At 32.4% G+C, this 15,367-nt stretch overlaps 1 protein-coding gene across 1 annotated transcript in view; it reads right to left on the reverse strand.

The window, feature by feature from the left end:
• The window catches only part of LOC105619544 (neuropeptide FF receptor 2-like), a 42,660-nt gene that overhangs the window by 10,672 nt on the left and 16,621 nt on the right, over window positions 1-15,367 (reverse strand). The window contains exon 2 of the mRNA XM_012201061.1: window positions 3,112-3,211. Within this exon, the coding sequence (XP_012056451.1) occupies window positions 3,112-3,211 (100 nt within the window). The remainder of the gene's footprint in view (window positions 1-3,111; window positions 3,212-15,367) is intronic.

Below are 15,367 nucleotides of genomic sequence, written 5' to 3' on the forward strand. Positions count from 1 at the left end.
TTTAAAATATAATCGATCGATTAATTTTATAAATATAGGGTCTGTTAGAAAAGATATTACATTTATAAAATAATCTGATATACTAATATTTGATGCGACACATGGTACATACGTATTATATATTTCCATTTTACAGAATAAAACTTTAAATGTCGCGCGTTTTTGTTATTCACAATATCATTTCACAATATTACAATATCATTTCAATATTAATTATCAATATTAATTATCAATTGCAATATCATTTCAATATTCATTTCCAGATTTGACTAAATAATTATAATAAATATTTGATGCGTTTCCCTAAATAATTACAGGTAAAGCTTTATGAATCATAAAAAATTTTTATCAAATAAATGAAATTAATATATAATATTAATATATAATATTTTTACAAAGAAAAACTTGAAATGTCATTTTTGTTACTTATAATTTTTAGAGCACTTAGCTAACTTACATCATTCAATGTTCGGCAGATATAAACATACATACTTCGTAAATAAATATCAAGATTTTGATCAATTTAAATAACGCGAGTTTTGATCAAATTTTACTATCCACTTAGACCTTATTCCTTGCGAATTAAATTATTTCTAGTCGTACTTGAAACTTACGATTGAAAGTTCAACGGTTCGGGAAATCACGGAGATTAGAATAGTTCCTGTCATTCGCTAAGCGAATCTGAAATTAGAGGAAGAGCAATTTAATTCGCGCAACACCACACATCAGGCAGCAGCAGATCCTAGCCGCAGTAAGAGTCTCCAGAGGTTTCTTCGTTCGGAAAACGAAAGTGAAATAAAACTTTTATCAATGGAAGGTGTTGCGTAAATTAACAGCAGATTGAATAACGCGGCGCGATATTATGACTCGAATTACGAACGCGTCGTGAAACAGCGGCACGACAAGTGCGATCAAATATCGCAGGTCAAATCGAGACAATTTTTAGAGTCTCCTTGATAGATGTATGTATGTGTATATGTATATATGTGTGTGTGTGTATATGTGTATGTGTGCGCAGTGCAAAATGATACACTAAAAAAATTTACTAACTTTTAATGAATATCTGTTCAAATAGTAATAAATAAACATTTACTTATAATAAATAAACAAATATTTACTCAATAAAAAAATGATATTTAAATCAAATTAATAGTTCTTATATCAAATAAATATATGCATTTACATTTAGCAAATATTTAGTTAATATCATATTCAAACAAATATTTATTAAAATTTAGTAAAATTTTTTTCAATGTACAAAAACTGAATGTACTATTATTTATCGGCCGTTAATGTCCTAGGTAAATCACAGACAACATTGAAATAATCCTCTTCAATTTCGCAACGATTCTTATAGCAGTTAGAGATAGAGTTAACCATCCATAACGAGAGCACGTTATGAGTGCGTGTGTGTTTTAGATGCAGCAATATCTTACAATACAGATGCACATATATTCCTTCGAGAAATCGTAACGAAAATAAGATCCTGTAAAATTTTCAGCATCGAAGCTCCGCTTTTATTCGACATATTGAAAGTTTCCAATAAGGGGAAATAACGCTGCTCGCAAATAGAATATTTCCTCTCATGCGCGAAATTTATTTCGCCAAATAAACGAGCTGGTGTAATTTAGGTTTCGCATGGTTTGCAAAGAATTGCAACAATGACATTGCAAATTCGATGCGAGGTCCAGTCAATGCGCGATATCCCCTCGGATTTTTCTCAGGTTCAGAGGTTTCCCTGCTATTTCTCGTTGCAAGGCATATGGGACAGGAGGAAGATATATTTTCAGCGCTCTTGGTTGCATCGTCGATCACATGACAAGAGCTGGAAGATACATTTGCGCACGTGGTAGGCGAAAGACAATTTTCCAAGTTTGGCACGGTCCCTCTCACTAAGCAATTCACAGAAGATCGATCGTTTCTGTAGATCCTATAAAACTGTTCCTCGGATTCACGGTAAAAGTCTTATCTTCTAATGTGTGCGTGAAATTGGTATCAGGTTATTTTTCTCCAAAAAAATTCAAATACGACCTATAATAACTTTCCGCTTCTCCAACTTATTCTCTCTGATTTTTTTCATTATATTTGTAATGAGAGATAATTTTTTTAGTGGGAGCTTTTAACTCTGGTCTTTCGCAGTACCATTCAATTGAACAGGTGCATCTTTATGATACATCGCGCGAATAGATAATAATAATTTGTACCATGAATGAGATACGAATGCTACGTTTTATTCTCTCATAAAACGGAAGTGTCACGTAAGGTGCCGCGCACATTTCGTTTGTGTATAAAAGTCAATGTCTGCAAACGTGATTTTTATATGAAATAAGTTCGATGTGAAAACTATGTATTAGCGATAGTTAATAAACCTTCAATATAATACCGATAATGCGATACATGTTACGATATATTACACTACACACTGAAACGCATTGTTTCCCCTATTAATTCCACATTATATATTATATGATAAATTTTGAGTGTGAGTATAATGTGTGCCCATTATCACGAATATACCATAATGAAAACATGTCGATAATATGTGCGTTACACCGCGATCTATAATTATTGTCCGTGAGCGCGTTGCATTGCTGATGAGAGATAAATATGTCACGGTGGAACCCGTTACGGAGCTGCCGCAAGAAAAGCGTTAGATTTCATCAGACATAAGGATAAGATTTGTATATTTTTAGTACTTTACTGTAAATCCACGTCAAAATAATGTAAGAATTCATCAGTATCTTATCTAAATAATTATACATAATTTTCCATTTAATTTATCCGGTTCGTATAACTGGTTTATTTGTAAAAATTTGGGGCTTGTCAAATTACTTCGGTATCGATAACGACACGCGCATGGTTACTCAATTATTGAATTTAAGGTAATCTTAATCTCACTTTCAGTGTCCAAGATTAAAAAAAAAAGATCGACATATAAACGATTCTTTGATCGCCTTTGATTAGCATACGCGATTCGATCTATCGATCTAGAGCGTCCGTGAAGAGTAGGTATATATTAAATACCTTCCCACTATGTACTACATCCACACACTATCTCTGTATATAGATCTCTGTATATATAGATATAAAAAGCGGATGAATAACACTTACCTATCCAGAGAGACCGCAACCAGGCTGTAGACGGAGGCTGCCACGGAGACGCCCTGTATATAAGCAACCGCTTTGCACATGAACCATCCCAGGATCCACGCTGAAACACAAGTCCGTAATTTATTGTATCCGTACAAGTCCGTAATTTCGAGTATCGCTCTTGGAACTTCGGGCGGCCGCCGAAGGGCTTTTTAGAGACTACTGTGGGAGCGGCCGACTTACGAAGGCCGAATATACTCAGAGTAAAAGCGAGGAACGCTAAGTCTAAGGATACTTGCCGAAGATACTAATTGTATCGTATTACAAACGCGAATAATTATAAAAATCGCAAATTTGTTTAAGGATGTATATAAAAGTATTCTTTAATAAAATGAAAAAGTTCGAAATTTTTCTAAATTGTATTTGAAATATAAAAAGTTTGGCGGTAACTTAGAATCTGGATAAAAAATTATTTCAATTAGAAGTAGACATGTTTAAAAAATAATTAAGATGGAATGAGAGAATTTAAACTATAAAATTGTATTGTTAAATATAAATACCTTTAACTTCATTGTCAATTAATTATTTCATATATATAACATTAATTTTTTACAGAAAATACAAAGTTTACAATTTGAGTCACTTTTTGCTAAGACTATTAGATTCGATGCATTCCAAATTTTTGTACAATATACAATCTTACGTACATAGCTAGCTTTCGGAAAAATTGATCGTTTCAAGAAGCGGGAATTCTATTCGCAATTTTCAACTAATTACACGAACTAATTAACAGAAGTTTGCGGGTCACTGAGTGTATCCTATATTATAATAGTTTGAAGTGAGTTTAAATGGATTATTTGAGGACAAGGATGTCGTGATGGCACAAATAATAGAATAGAGAGAAAAAATAATACTTATATTTAAAATTAATTAGTACATGCTTGTGCTGTGTCAACGTATTTTAATGTCATTAGCGTGAGAAAAATTACGCTGCTTTATTCCTATTACAAATAAAATAAATAAATAAATAAAATTATTTTCTAAAAATCTCGTTATTTTTGAACGAAATAATATCTGAATAATAATATCATCGTGTGGTAGTTACAACATTATAAATCCGAGTGACCTATTTTTTAGAAAAAAGCCAGACAGCGTGTATCAATTTTATTACCCGTCACTTTTCTATACGCGTGCAACGACTATTATATTCTCTTTCGAGAAGAAAATAATTAATCCCGTACACGAAAATGAAGGAAGCTCAAAACAAGAGAATTTTCATCAAGAGAGACAAAGAGGGAAAATTTTCAGAGCCATCCATCATTGTCTGCGATTGATGATACGATAAATAATTATCTCACATAATACAATATTGAAAGCATTTGGTAGTATAATATGATCGACGGGAAAGTTTATCGCGTTCTCAGAATAATAGGACTACGCAGTATGGAGCGAGAGAGGAGTCGATAGACCCATCAAAGAAAAGGTCGTTCATAAATATCGAGCATGTAACATCGCATCAAGAAATGCGAAGTGTAAATAAGGGTTATTCTCGATTTCCGCGACTGACTCCATTCCAATCTCTTTGTGATCGTTAGTCGATGGTATGCTTGCGATCGGATTTCGCGCTACTGTGGTTTCGAACAATCGTGTCATAAATTCTAACAATTATGAAATAGAGCTGAACGAAACGAGACGATTCATGCTCTCGTCAACTCTCATGATGCATGATGCACGACGCTACAAATAATAAATAGCAACGTACAATCGTCGCGGACGAAAATTGCAGCGGTAGAGTTTTAGTTTAATATTAAGTTAGCAATGCCACGAGTATCTTCTAAATGGCATGATACAGAATTATGTTTTGTAGCACAAAATGAACACTAAATAGTTCAATAGGTTTTTTTCAATTTTGCTTATTTGGTCCTGCTTGCTTAACAAAAGTGGAGTATAGGAGATGTGTTATTCAGAGGATGTCGAAACGCTTGTTTATCGAATTCGTTCGATGTTCCGCTTGCTCTAATCGTACGACGACACGTTCGGACTAATACAATCCGGCCATAGAGTATTGTGCACGAAGTGAATGGTGTACGTACGAGGTCGCATAGAAGGGAACCTCCCGTGCAGATCGCGGCCGTTATATCGTTAAGCCGATAATTATTTATTCCGTCGAATACGTAATTTCTCGATAAAGCAAGTCCGACTATCGCATTGCATTAATATGCATCCACTCGCGAGAGATAATAGACAATACGAATTGCACGGGAGAAGGAATGTTAACGCTCGCGGGAAACAGTCATCGGTAATTTCTGTAAATTAAACTTCATTCATTTTAATTAATATCAAATAAACTTCAACGAGAGATTTTCATTTGATGCCTAGACGATTAGACTGATGTTTATAGTCGGTTCTTATATTTCAAGAGTCTTATATAAAAACTTAAAATGCTAATACAGCTTTGTTACAACTGATTTATAATCTTAAAATTGTACACAATCCTGCTGATCTGCTTATATTATGCGATTATATCATTTAAGTCAACATAATTTTCAATCATAAAATAAATTTTCAATCAGAAAAAAGTTTTTTTAAGTTCTAAAAGATAAACAATAAAAGATTTTTACAGAAAAAAAATCTTATATTGATAGATCTTATATTAATTGGCAAATATTTCAAATGAAAAAAACGTTTCTAAGTAAAATATTAATAAAAAAGTGAATTACATTTTGGATCAAGTAGATCAGAGTCAGCAGGATTAAAACGAATCAAATATAAAAATTAACTATAAATACCAGTCATGTTAACTTTTATAAAATTACAAAAGAGAACATCCGGATATATGTAAAAAATAAATTTTTTTCTTCATGCATATTCATCGTTTAATTGAAGATTCTACATTCTATTCCATAGAAGTAATTAACTTTCGAACATAAAATGCTTTTTTCATAATATTGAATCAAATGTAATATCGCAGATCCCAAAGACTCGTGAAGTACACATGAAAGTTTAAATAAAATTATTACGCATATAGCTTCTCAAGTAAAAAGATAATGATAGACTGCAGCACTGCAACAAAATTAAAGAGACCTCGAAAAGTTCAGATTCAATTCGGCAATCCGATTCTCGGATCTCAAGCTCAAAAATTCACTTTCATCGAATACAGTTTCGTTTCATTCGCCTAGTCTTGATTTAAGTTGTAACTTTCGGCTATATAATTTTAGCGAAGGACTTTCGTACGGTGTTAGTTTTAGAACTTCGACGAAAATATCGTGGTCATTGTCGCGCTAATATGTACGCGCGTCACGGATGACGGAAGTTAGATTTCGCGTCGCAAGAAAACTTTCGCAAAATCCACTTTTTCATGAGGAAGCCCTCTTATTCGGACACTCCAACCGGCGGCTTCCGATGGGACATTCAAAAAGTTTTTCGCTGAATAACTCGCGATCGTATATACGTGACTTGCGCCGGAACTTGTACGGAATTTTCAAACCATTTCAAAATGAATGTGTGAGAGTGAACCGATTTGAGATAAAATCAATGTCTTTGTTTCTTTAGCTTTAGAACTTATCGCTCCAGTCTTTTACCATCAGGAAAAGTTTTTCGCTGACAAAAAGGTAGCGGACAACATATATAAACTTCGGGATACTAAAGTTCGTTAGGATGGCTGATACGTCGCGTCGACGTAAATAACTTATGACGAGATGGAAAAAATAGCCTCGTACTACATAAAGCCGTTTATTGGTCGTCCGTAGGTATGTAATTACATAATCGTCCCGCGGCTTAGTATTTTCCCTTCTGTTCCACGGCGAAAGAAATGTCGATTGCGCCACTTTACAAAGGCTAACGCACGTAGAACCAGTTTCATAACTCTAATGCAACATGCAATAACGATTGATAATAGTGATAAACGCTCGGCCACCACTTCGTGGAAAGCGATTCGAGTTGTGTGTATTATTTTTATTTATACTTTTTCGTAGCGGGACATTTCTCAATAAAGAGACAAGGCCACTGATAAGGCTTACCAAAAAATAATAAATGCGACCATTTACTATTTTTTCGTTATTTAAATTAATGCTTGGTCATGTATTCGGCGAACTTGAAAATCTGATAACTGTTATTGATCAATTGTAACCAAGTATCTCATTAGTTCAGGCTTTCACTTTTCTATTCATCTAGCCGTTAATAATATGTAATTTTTGTTTCAAAGCTGTCATTTATGTTAGCTGTCATTTATGTTTTATGGTAATTAATAATTAATCATGGATATTATGTCAGAATGAAAATTGAGGCAATAACTGGAAAATAGCCTTGGCCTTTTCATTAGAGCCTTTTTGTGCGTCAAAATGTTTCATTCCATTGACTCGATGGAGTTACATGTCAAATTTTTTTACAAAATTCATATCTTTAATACAAGGAATGTACACGTGACACTGTTTGAAATAGCAAATAGAAACGTTTGAAAAGTGAATGTGATTGCCTTTTGAACTAACGTCGAATAATAGAACTATTGTTAATAAAATAAGGACAATTCTCGTAACTCGACTTTTATCGAACTCACAATTTCGAACAATTCCTATCAAATTCGCCCATCAAATTCGTAACTTAACGGAATATCTCCTATCAACTTTTTTAGTACTTTTCTTTGCAAGTGAAACCCTTTTTATGGCTATCGTCTCAATTGAAGTCTATTGCGCGGAAAAACGATCGCATGTGATGGAAGTTAAGTTAATCTCAGAAACACACAATGTCATGCATTAACAACCCTTTTTCCACTGTAGCCTTCGTCGCCAATAAAAGAGAAAAAAAAATCATCGCTTTTAATTGTCCACTATGGAAACAAGGTCCGATTAATCGACCGGTAGTAGCAAATTATCCCAAAGTCACGTTCACGATTTTAAATGTCAAATTTTTACAATCACGCCGTCTGCGTGTGTATATTATGTATCATATACGTATAGATGCAATATACACATACAATACCGTCTCTGCATATTACTTTCACTGTCTACGCTCGATTGGATAAGCTGCTAGCCAGATATAATCTATATATGCACCGTCGGCGTGGCTATGACCCCACGATCCACACTACACCACATAAGTACAGTGCACTATTCGCTTACAATTAATGAGAACGGAAAGAAATATTCTACGGTTTTTGTAGCTTTTTAGCAGACTCAGAAGTGTAGCGTTACCGTAACACGATTCAATTATAGGGACGAGACAATTAAATGGCAAGAGCCACATTGAGTATCGATTAACTAAAAATGAATTACAGCTCTTTCGGACGCTTCTCGAATGCGCCCGCATCTCATTGATTCGATTATTATACAAAGGACATGTATTATAAAAAGGATTTTTAGCGTAAATAAGATAATGTTTCTATTGAGATATATGAAATTTTCCTATTGATTTTTTTAAGAGTGCGTTAAAATCTTTAATAACCATATTGAAGATATATATCACGACTGTAAATGAAGATGTCAACTTAATACTTTTTATCAACTCGCCGACGGAATTTACTTCACGGTTTTTAGATTGGAGTCGAGCCAACTTAGGTTAAGGGCCAGATCGTAGATTAAGTTAAGATCAGGGTCATCAAAAAGTCCTTTAGGATCTTTCTTCTTTATCAAGAAGAAGTTATTAAATTTGGGACTCATTGAAAGTGGTTTATTAAAAACATAAAAGTTCAAACAACATCTGAAAAAGTAAGAAACTCTCTTAAATATCTTTATAATGTTTTAATATCTCCGAGCAAAAACTGTATTTTAATTTATGGCATAAGACATAGTAACGCTACTTTCTTTTTAACGAAACCAACCAATGATTATCATAAATAAATGATTTTTACATTTTTTTATATCTAAGTTAATCAGAATTCTTAAAAATTTTCTACGATTTTCTTTATTAAAAGAAGACACAATTTTCTTTAATTAAAAAATTATGTTTTTTTTCTTTATAGGAATATTAAATAGAACATTTTTACATATATGTTTATTTAAATTAGATTTTTAAAATACTTTTTTCTACAGTACAATTCAATGACCAAATATACGAACAATACAAAATGTTTTATTAAAATCTTAAAATTAATTTAATATATTATTAAAAAGAATATAACAATAGACGTTTCGACTTACAGAGTTTTCCTCAATATAATAAAATAAAATCTACCTATTTCGCTTAACAATATTACAAATCGAGAATAATTTTTTCATCAATTGACATGAAAAAATTATTCTCGATTTGCAATATTATTAAGTGAAATAGATAAGTTTATTTTATTATATTGAGGAAAACTCTGTGAGTCGAAACGTTTATTGTTATTCTTTTTAATGGTATGTTAAATTATTTTAAGATTTTAATAAAACATCTTGTATTGCTCGTATATTTAGTTGATATTTAAATTGTTTTGTTGTGCAAACTACGAGCGTTATTTATTTATATCATACTTTTTTCTATTTATGACACAACAAAACATTTCTAAGATACAATTGACGTTAGAATGAGACAATTATTCGGGCAATCTCTATAAATTTACTTCTATAAATTAAAAATAATAATAACAGTTACATAAATTAAAAGTTTACTATAAGTATATAGATTCGGCAAAAGAATGACATTACTAATTTTAATATATTCAAGTTAATCAATGCCGAACTACGTTTAACGAAATAATTACATGAGGCTCCCATAATACTATATAATACCTCGTCGGTCGCGAGACTGTACGAAGAAATAATCGTGAAGTCCATGATGTTGCCATAAAGCGCCGAAGACGAGAGCTCGTCGTATAGGCTCGGACACGCGCTGACAGTGCCCTGGACTGCAATATGTTCTCGGACAGATTGGGACCCTTCCTATCGAGTAGGAAATAAGAGAAAAAGTACAGGTGCGATGTCGCGTGATAAATCAGCGTTGACGTCCGCACAATTTCCCATTGTGCGAATTTCGCAGTTTCGCTTCTGCGGTATCGTTCCCAATGCCGACTATTTGTTTTTCACATTTCGTTTTGAATTGCGCGAAAACGCATTGCCTGAAAACGGTATCCGAATCACGACATAACTATCGACTTACGCATACGCAAGATATCACGCTTTGTGAAATGTGATTTTAATAATTCAGCGGTGATATCATTCAGATAGCTGAAATTGGCTAAAAATATACTATCGAAAATAAAGAATCACTTGTAGACTTATTTTAAGAACTACAAAATACAAAAATACATACTTGAATACGTTTTGTACGTTTAATAAGATAATACTGTTTTGAGTAATTAACCTATTAGTCACGGTCCTCATTTATAAACAAATGATATTTTAATTTTTATATCGTTAATTGTAATACCATTAATTGTTTCTTACATTAAAAATTAAAAATCTGTTCTCTATTTTTTGAAGTGAAATCTCACTCTCTAAAGAGTAAAAATCGAGTTTTGGAAAAGAGTGACTCAATCTTTAAGAGAGATTCATTCTTAGGAGTAACATTTACTCTAAAAGTTTTAGAAAGTAGATTATTAATGGATTAATAATATAAATGACCCTGTGTTATTATTATACCATATTGCTACTATAAGTTACTGATCCTGTTTTACATGTAATCTATCTTTGTCTCACTTGAAATTCTCTGAGGTACTCGAAACAATGTAAATATAGATCCATATTTCCTCCAAAACTCATCCATCTTGTAACGAAATAGTATATACTATGAATCTCAAATTTATGATGTTTTCTGTGTTGTTAAATGCAATCTCGCTTGTCAATGTTACGGCACCTATAATTTGTAGAGTGTCGAACTGTGGACTTACAGAGTTATGGAAACGCGGTGCTTCGATTCTTTTTAATATCCGGACTCGAAAGGAAAGGAATGCTTGGATGAAAGAGGGCGAGAAAACTTATCGTATACTTCGTGATGTACGTACGTGAGACATCGCCGAAGGGGATAAAACGAGGATGGAAGGATTGAAATTTTCGCAGCTTGGAGCATAGTCGGCGGGATTTCCCTTTCGCGTTCGTCATCGTCAAATATACATAGTCGGATCTCTCCGGCGGAAGTGCATTGCAATAAGACCCTGTACACCGAGTGCGGATGATAACATCTTGAATTTTATCATTCGCGAGAGACATTTCAGTTGCTTGTAAAAGTTCCACGTCGTGGAAATTCCACACGTACTCACACCAGCGCTTAAATATACCTAACAATTCTTCTCGGGAGACTCTATAAAGGCTACGCATGCAGTTATAAAGAGATTATTGTTAAAAGAATAATGTCCCGGTTGTATTATTAATTCCGCGCGTTTCGCTCCGTTGCGACAAGTCGACTCAAATGAGATTTGATGCATCTTGTAATGTAAAGAGACGTGTTATGCGAATTACGATGCAGAAATTTGACTGCGGCCGCTATCAAGTGACGTGATATAAACTCATTACACATTCCTCGATTTAACATTTTTGTAAGATATCAAAATTTTTAAAGAAAGATAAAAGGAAAGAAAAAAAATACGGAAGTCAAAATTCCATGCTGGTAACTTTTATATAACAATGATGTACGTTATTAAATTTTTATTCTATGCTGTATGAGCAATGAAAGGCACAGACATTCCGGTATTTTTAAGAAAATGTTGTCAAGCGACGGAACGTAACAGTTTTTTCATTTCCTTTCTTAGTTCATGAATAATCATAAAGAAGTTTCATCATATTGCTCAACGTCATGATTATTCATATAGACTAAGAGAAAGATAATAGGTAACAGATGTAGTGTGTCTGAAACTCTCTAGTTTAATGACATATTTCAAATCTGAAACTAAATATGATTTTTTTATATGAGGCTACAAAAAGAGCAATAAACACAAGATTTCATTGTGTTCAAAATATTTCATGCATTTTATGAATGTTCAGAAAAAAAACTGCTGCAATGTATATTATTTAAAATTATAATATTTGGAAATTAATATTTAGAGATGAAGAATAATTGTGTATAATTAATATTTTTTCTGTTTTTTATTCAAGATGTACACTTTCTAGAGAAATTGCTGATGTATCTTTGAGCATGTGCCTGGGTACCATGTTAGTTGCGATGATAATTGATCTTCGTAACGTCAGTGAAGTAAAAGGAATTTCAATCGAAAAGTCATGACCCCGTAACCAAACGATATCGGAATGTCCTCTATCTCTTCGAGGATTGCTATTTTCAAAAGAAAATTCATAGAAATTGATCGCGCGGCGATGAACTTTCGGCCAGTGAGGTTCTTATTCTTTTTTTTTTATTTTAAAACAGATTTCTGGCGTTAGAGTGTACTTACAATAAGAAAATAAAAATAAATAAGTCACGTCGCGTGACGATTGTGAATTTTCAGGTCGATGGTAACTTAACTGAACATGCGCGCGCACGCGACTTTGTTTTCGTGTATCACGATAATATCAGCGTGTTCCAAGACATAGAACCGTGCTATTGTATTATTAGTTTAAATCACATGTGTCACCGGTGGACATAGAACGACGGCTATTATCAAAATTGTAGAAGTAAAAGATAATGAAATTATACTTTTAACGAGAATTTATATTGGTTATTTTGCATTTGCTACATTGAATTCGCTACAAACTTTTTTTGTGTTTCAGCGTTATTTCTACATTCAACGATCGCAGAAAGCATGTAATATACAATTTTATTGAAGATATAATATTTTTTGCAACCTCTATATTGGATTTTTTTCATTTTGAATTTTTGTTTTTATATTTTTTACAAAAAATTTTTTTAAATTCTTGGAATTCTTTTTTAAAAAAAATCGATCGTGAAAAGATTAAGCAATTACATTACACTAGTTATGTTGTTACAACATAACTTTTTTGAATCAGTATTTTTCACGTAACGAAATTCATTAAAAAAAATATAAAGATCAGATGCGGAAAAGGTAGAATGAATAAAGACCAAGGCAATAATTTATTCGTTAAATCCATCTCTTTTAAATTTCATTAACCAGATTGTTATAGAAAAGAGAGGGAAGAAATAGTCGAAAATTATAGCTAACAAGATAATGAACCTCTAATAAATCCGAGGTCTAATATACTTCATTCCCAACACAGCTGCACCATGAGCTTTCTTTTAATAAAAGTTCCTCTTAATGAAACATCGGATTCACGTTTTTTTTCTCAACACTCATGATGTAACGTATTCCGTATCTTGTCTCTGCCAAATAACGCTTAATAGTGGATTCTTTAAAAAATTTAACCGACTTTTTTCTCAACGGAAATGACAAGAAAAGGCGCTTTAATAAAATTTTCTTTAACATTACATTCATAATTACAAGTCTTGAATTAATTCTATTATGAAATAATATTTATTTCTAATTAATTTAAAAATATAATTATTCATCATTTAAATTTAAAAATATAATTTCATTACTTATATCCTGGATTTTAATTCACGAAAGATTTAAATCTTTGTTAAATGGATTTCAAATTATTAAATTCTATCTAATATTATTTAATAAAAATATTATTTAATTATATATTTATCAAATATTTCTTTTCGATCGCTTGTAAAAATTATTGATATCTTAATTGATATTTTAATTAAAAAGGGCAGTTTTAAATCAATCAATAATTAAATAATTATAATCAAAGAATTTTTTATTAAAAAAACATTAAGTGGTTCTAAGGCATTATGTATAATAATATTGAAAAATTTTTCTCGCAAGAAACTTATGCTGCAAAGTTGTTATCCGGCGATGCGATATGTTGATCGGATTGCCATGCTATAGGTGCTGAATGAGCTATATGACAAAATATAAATACTTAGAAATCACGATAAGTAAAAGGAATATAATAACTCAATTAATTATTCAAAAATTATTATTGCTCAAATATTTTCGTTGAGTAAAAATTATCTTTTAAGTATAGGAAATCTAACGTAAGTACATGACGTGATATAAGAAGTCTTTATATCGATTTATATTGAAATGTGACAGCATTTAATAATTTCCTTACACATTAGAAAGAAAAAAGAATGAATAGATATCATTGGACTTTAAGATTATTTAATTCATTTGTCGCCATTATATGCAGTTCGCGAATTATGATTTCTCAGCATCTTCTCAGCACTTTCTCCAGATTATTTATCGAGAAATTATTGATGTAGATAAGAACGTAATCAATCATAAATGATAATTGGCGGTTAAATAGCAAATAACAGAAACCATGAACGATTTAAATTTTCAAAATTTATAATCATTCTAAATTTTGATTCATTTTATCACTAAAGTAAAATTGTATCGACATAAGCGAATTATTAATGATTAATTTTAAAAGCAAAAAATTTCATATATAAATAAAACCAGTTGAAACATTGTTCCTTTCTAATTATAAAAAGGATGTCTTCTTTTCTTTTTTTGTTCATACTCATTAATTCTTAAGTCTTCTATTTTGATTGTCCTCGATTTCTGTGCTACTTACAATTAGAAATTTAGAATATCGATCGACGATATAATTTTTTAAAATGACGAGAGTCAGTTGTATTAATAACGGTACGCTAATCTGAAGAAACGATATATTTGTAGGAAAATGCATGAATAACAGATAAAGGCACGTTCTCTCGAGGGATTCGAACCTAGGGTTTTGATCTAAATTCGCTGAGGGCGCGAGCGCGAGGTTTCGATGTTGTAGCAGCTTGTATGTAGGGCAGCTCGGTGTGTTAGATCATCCCGCGTACTGCGACTGCGTGAGACCTCTCTTCGGGACACTGCCCCGGTTTCGAATACCTTCAAGGTCTCACTGGCGCGGCAACGCGACACGATCCCACCCGCGTTCGCCGAAGCCAGGTGCTAGGACGCACTGGAAACGGTAGCATCGCTCCTACCCTGGATTAATCGAGTTCTCCACCATCCGCGCCGCCGTTTCTCGACATTTTTCCAACATGACATGAACGACGAAGATTCGAATATATGTTGACATCGACATCGAATGGCTCGACGTTGAATGAAAAAACATTTACGCATGATTGATGGCGAATCATTGTGAAAGCGGATACCTTCCGTATTGCACGTGATCGAACTGGGCCAACAGACAGTCAACATTGTACCGAGTTGGTTATGACTTTATCTTTCAAACTTTTAATTGTATAACTATAATGATATCATCATATACACATATATATATATATATATATATATATATATATATATATATATATATATAGTATCTACTTCTTTCTTTTCTTTTTCCTTTCTACGTTACTACTACTACTCTAACTTACTTACTACTACGTAACTAACGTCTTACGTTACTTT

The sequence above is a fragment of the Atta cephalotes genome (genome assembly GCF_000143395.1).
Source record: "Atta cephalotes unplaced genomic scaffold scaffold00022, whole genome shotgun sequence".
NCBI classification, from domain to species: Eukaryota; Metazoa; Arthropoda; class Insecta; order Hymenoptera; family Formicidae; genus Atta; species Atta cephalotes.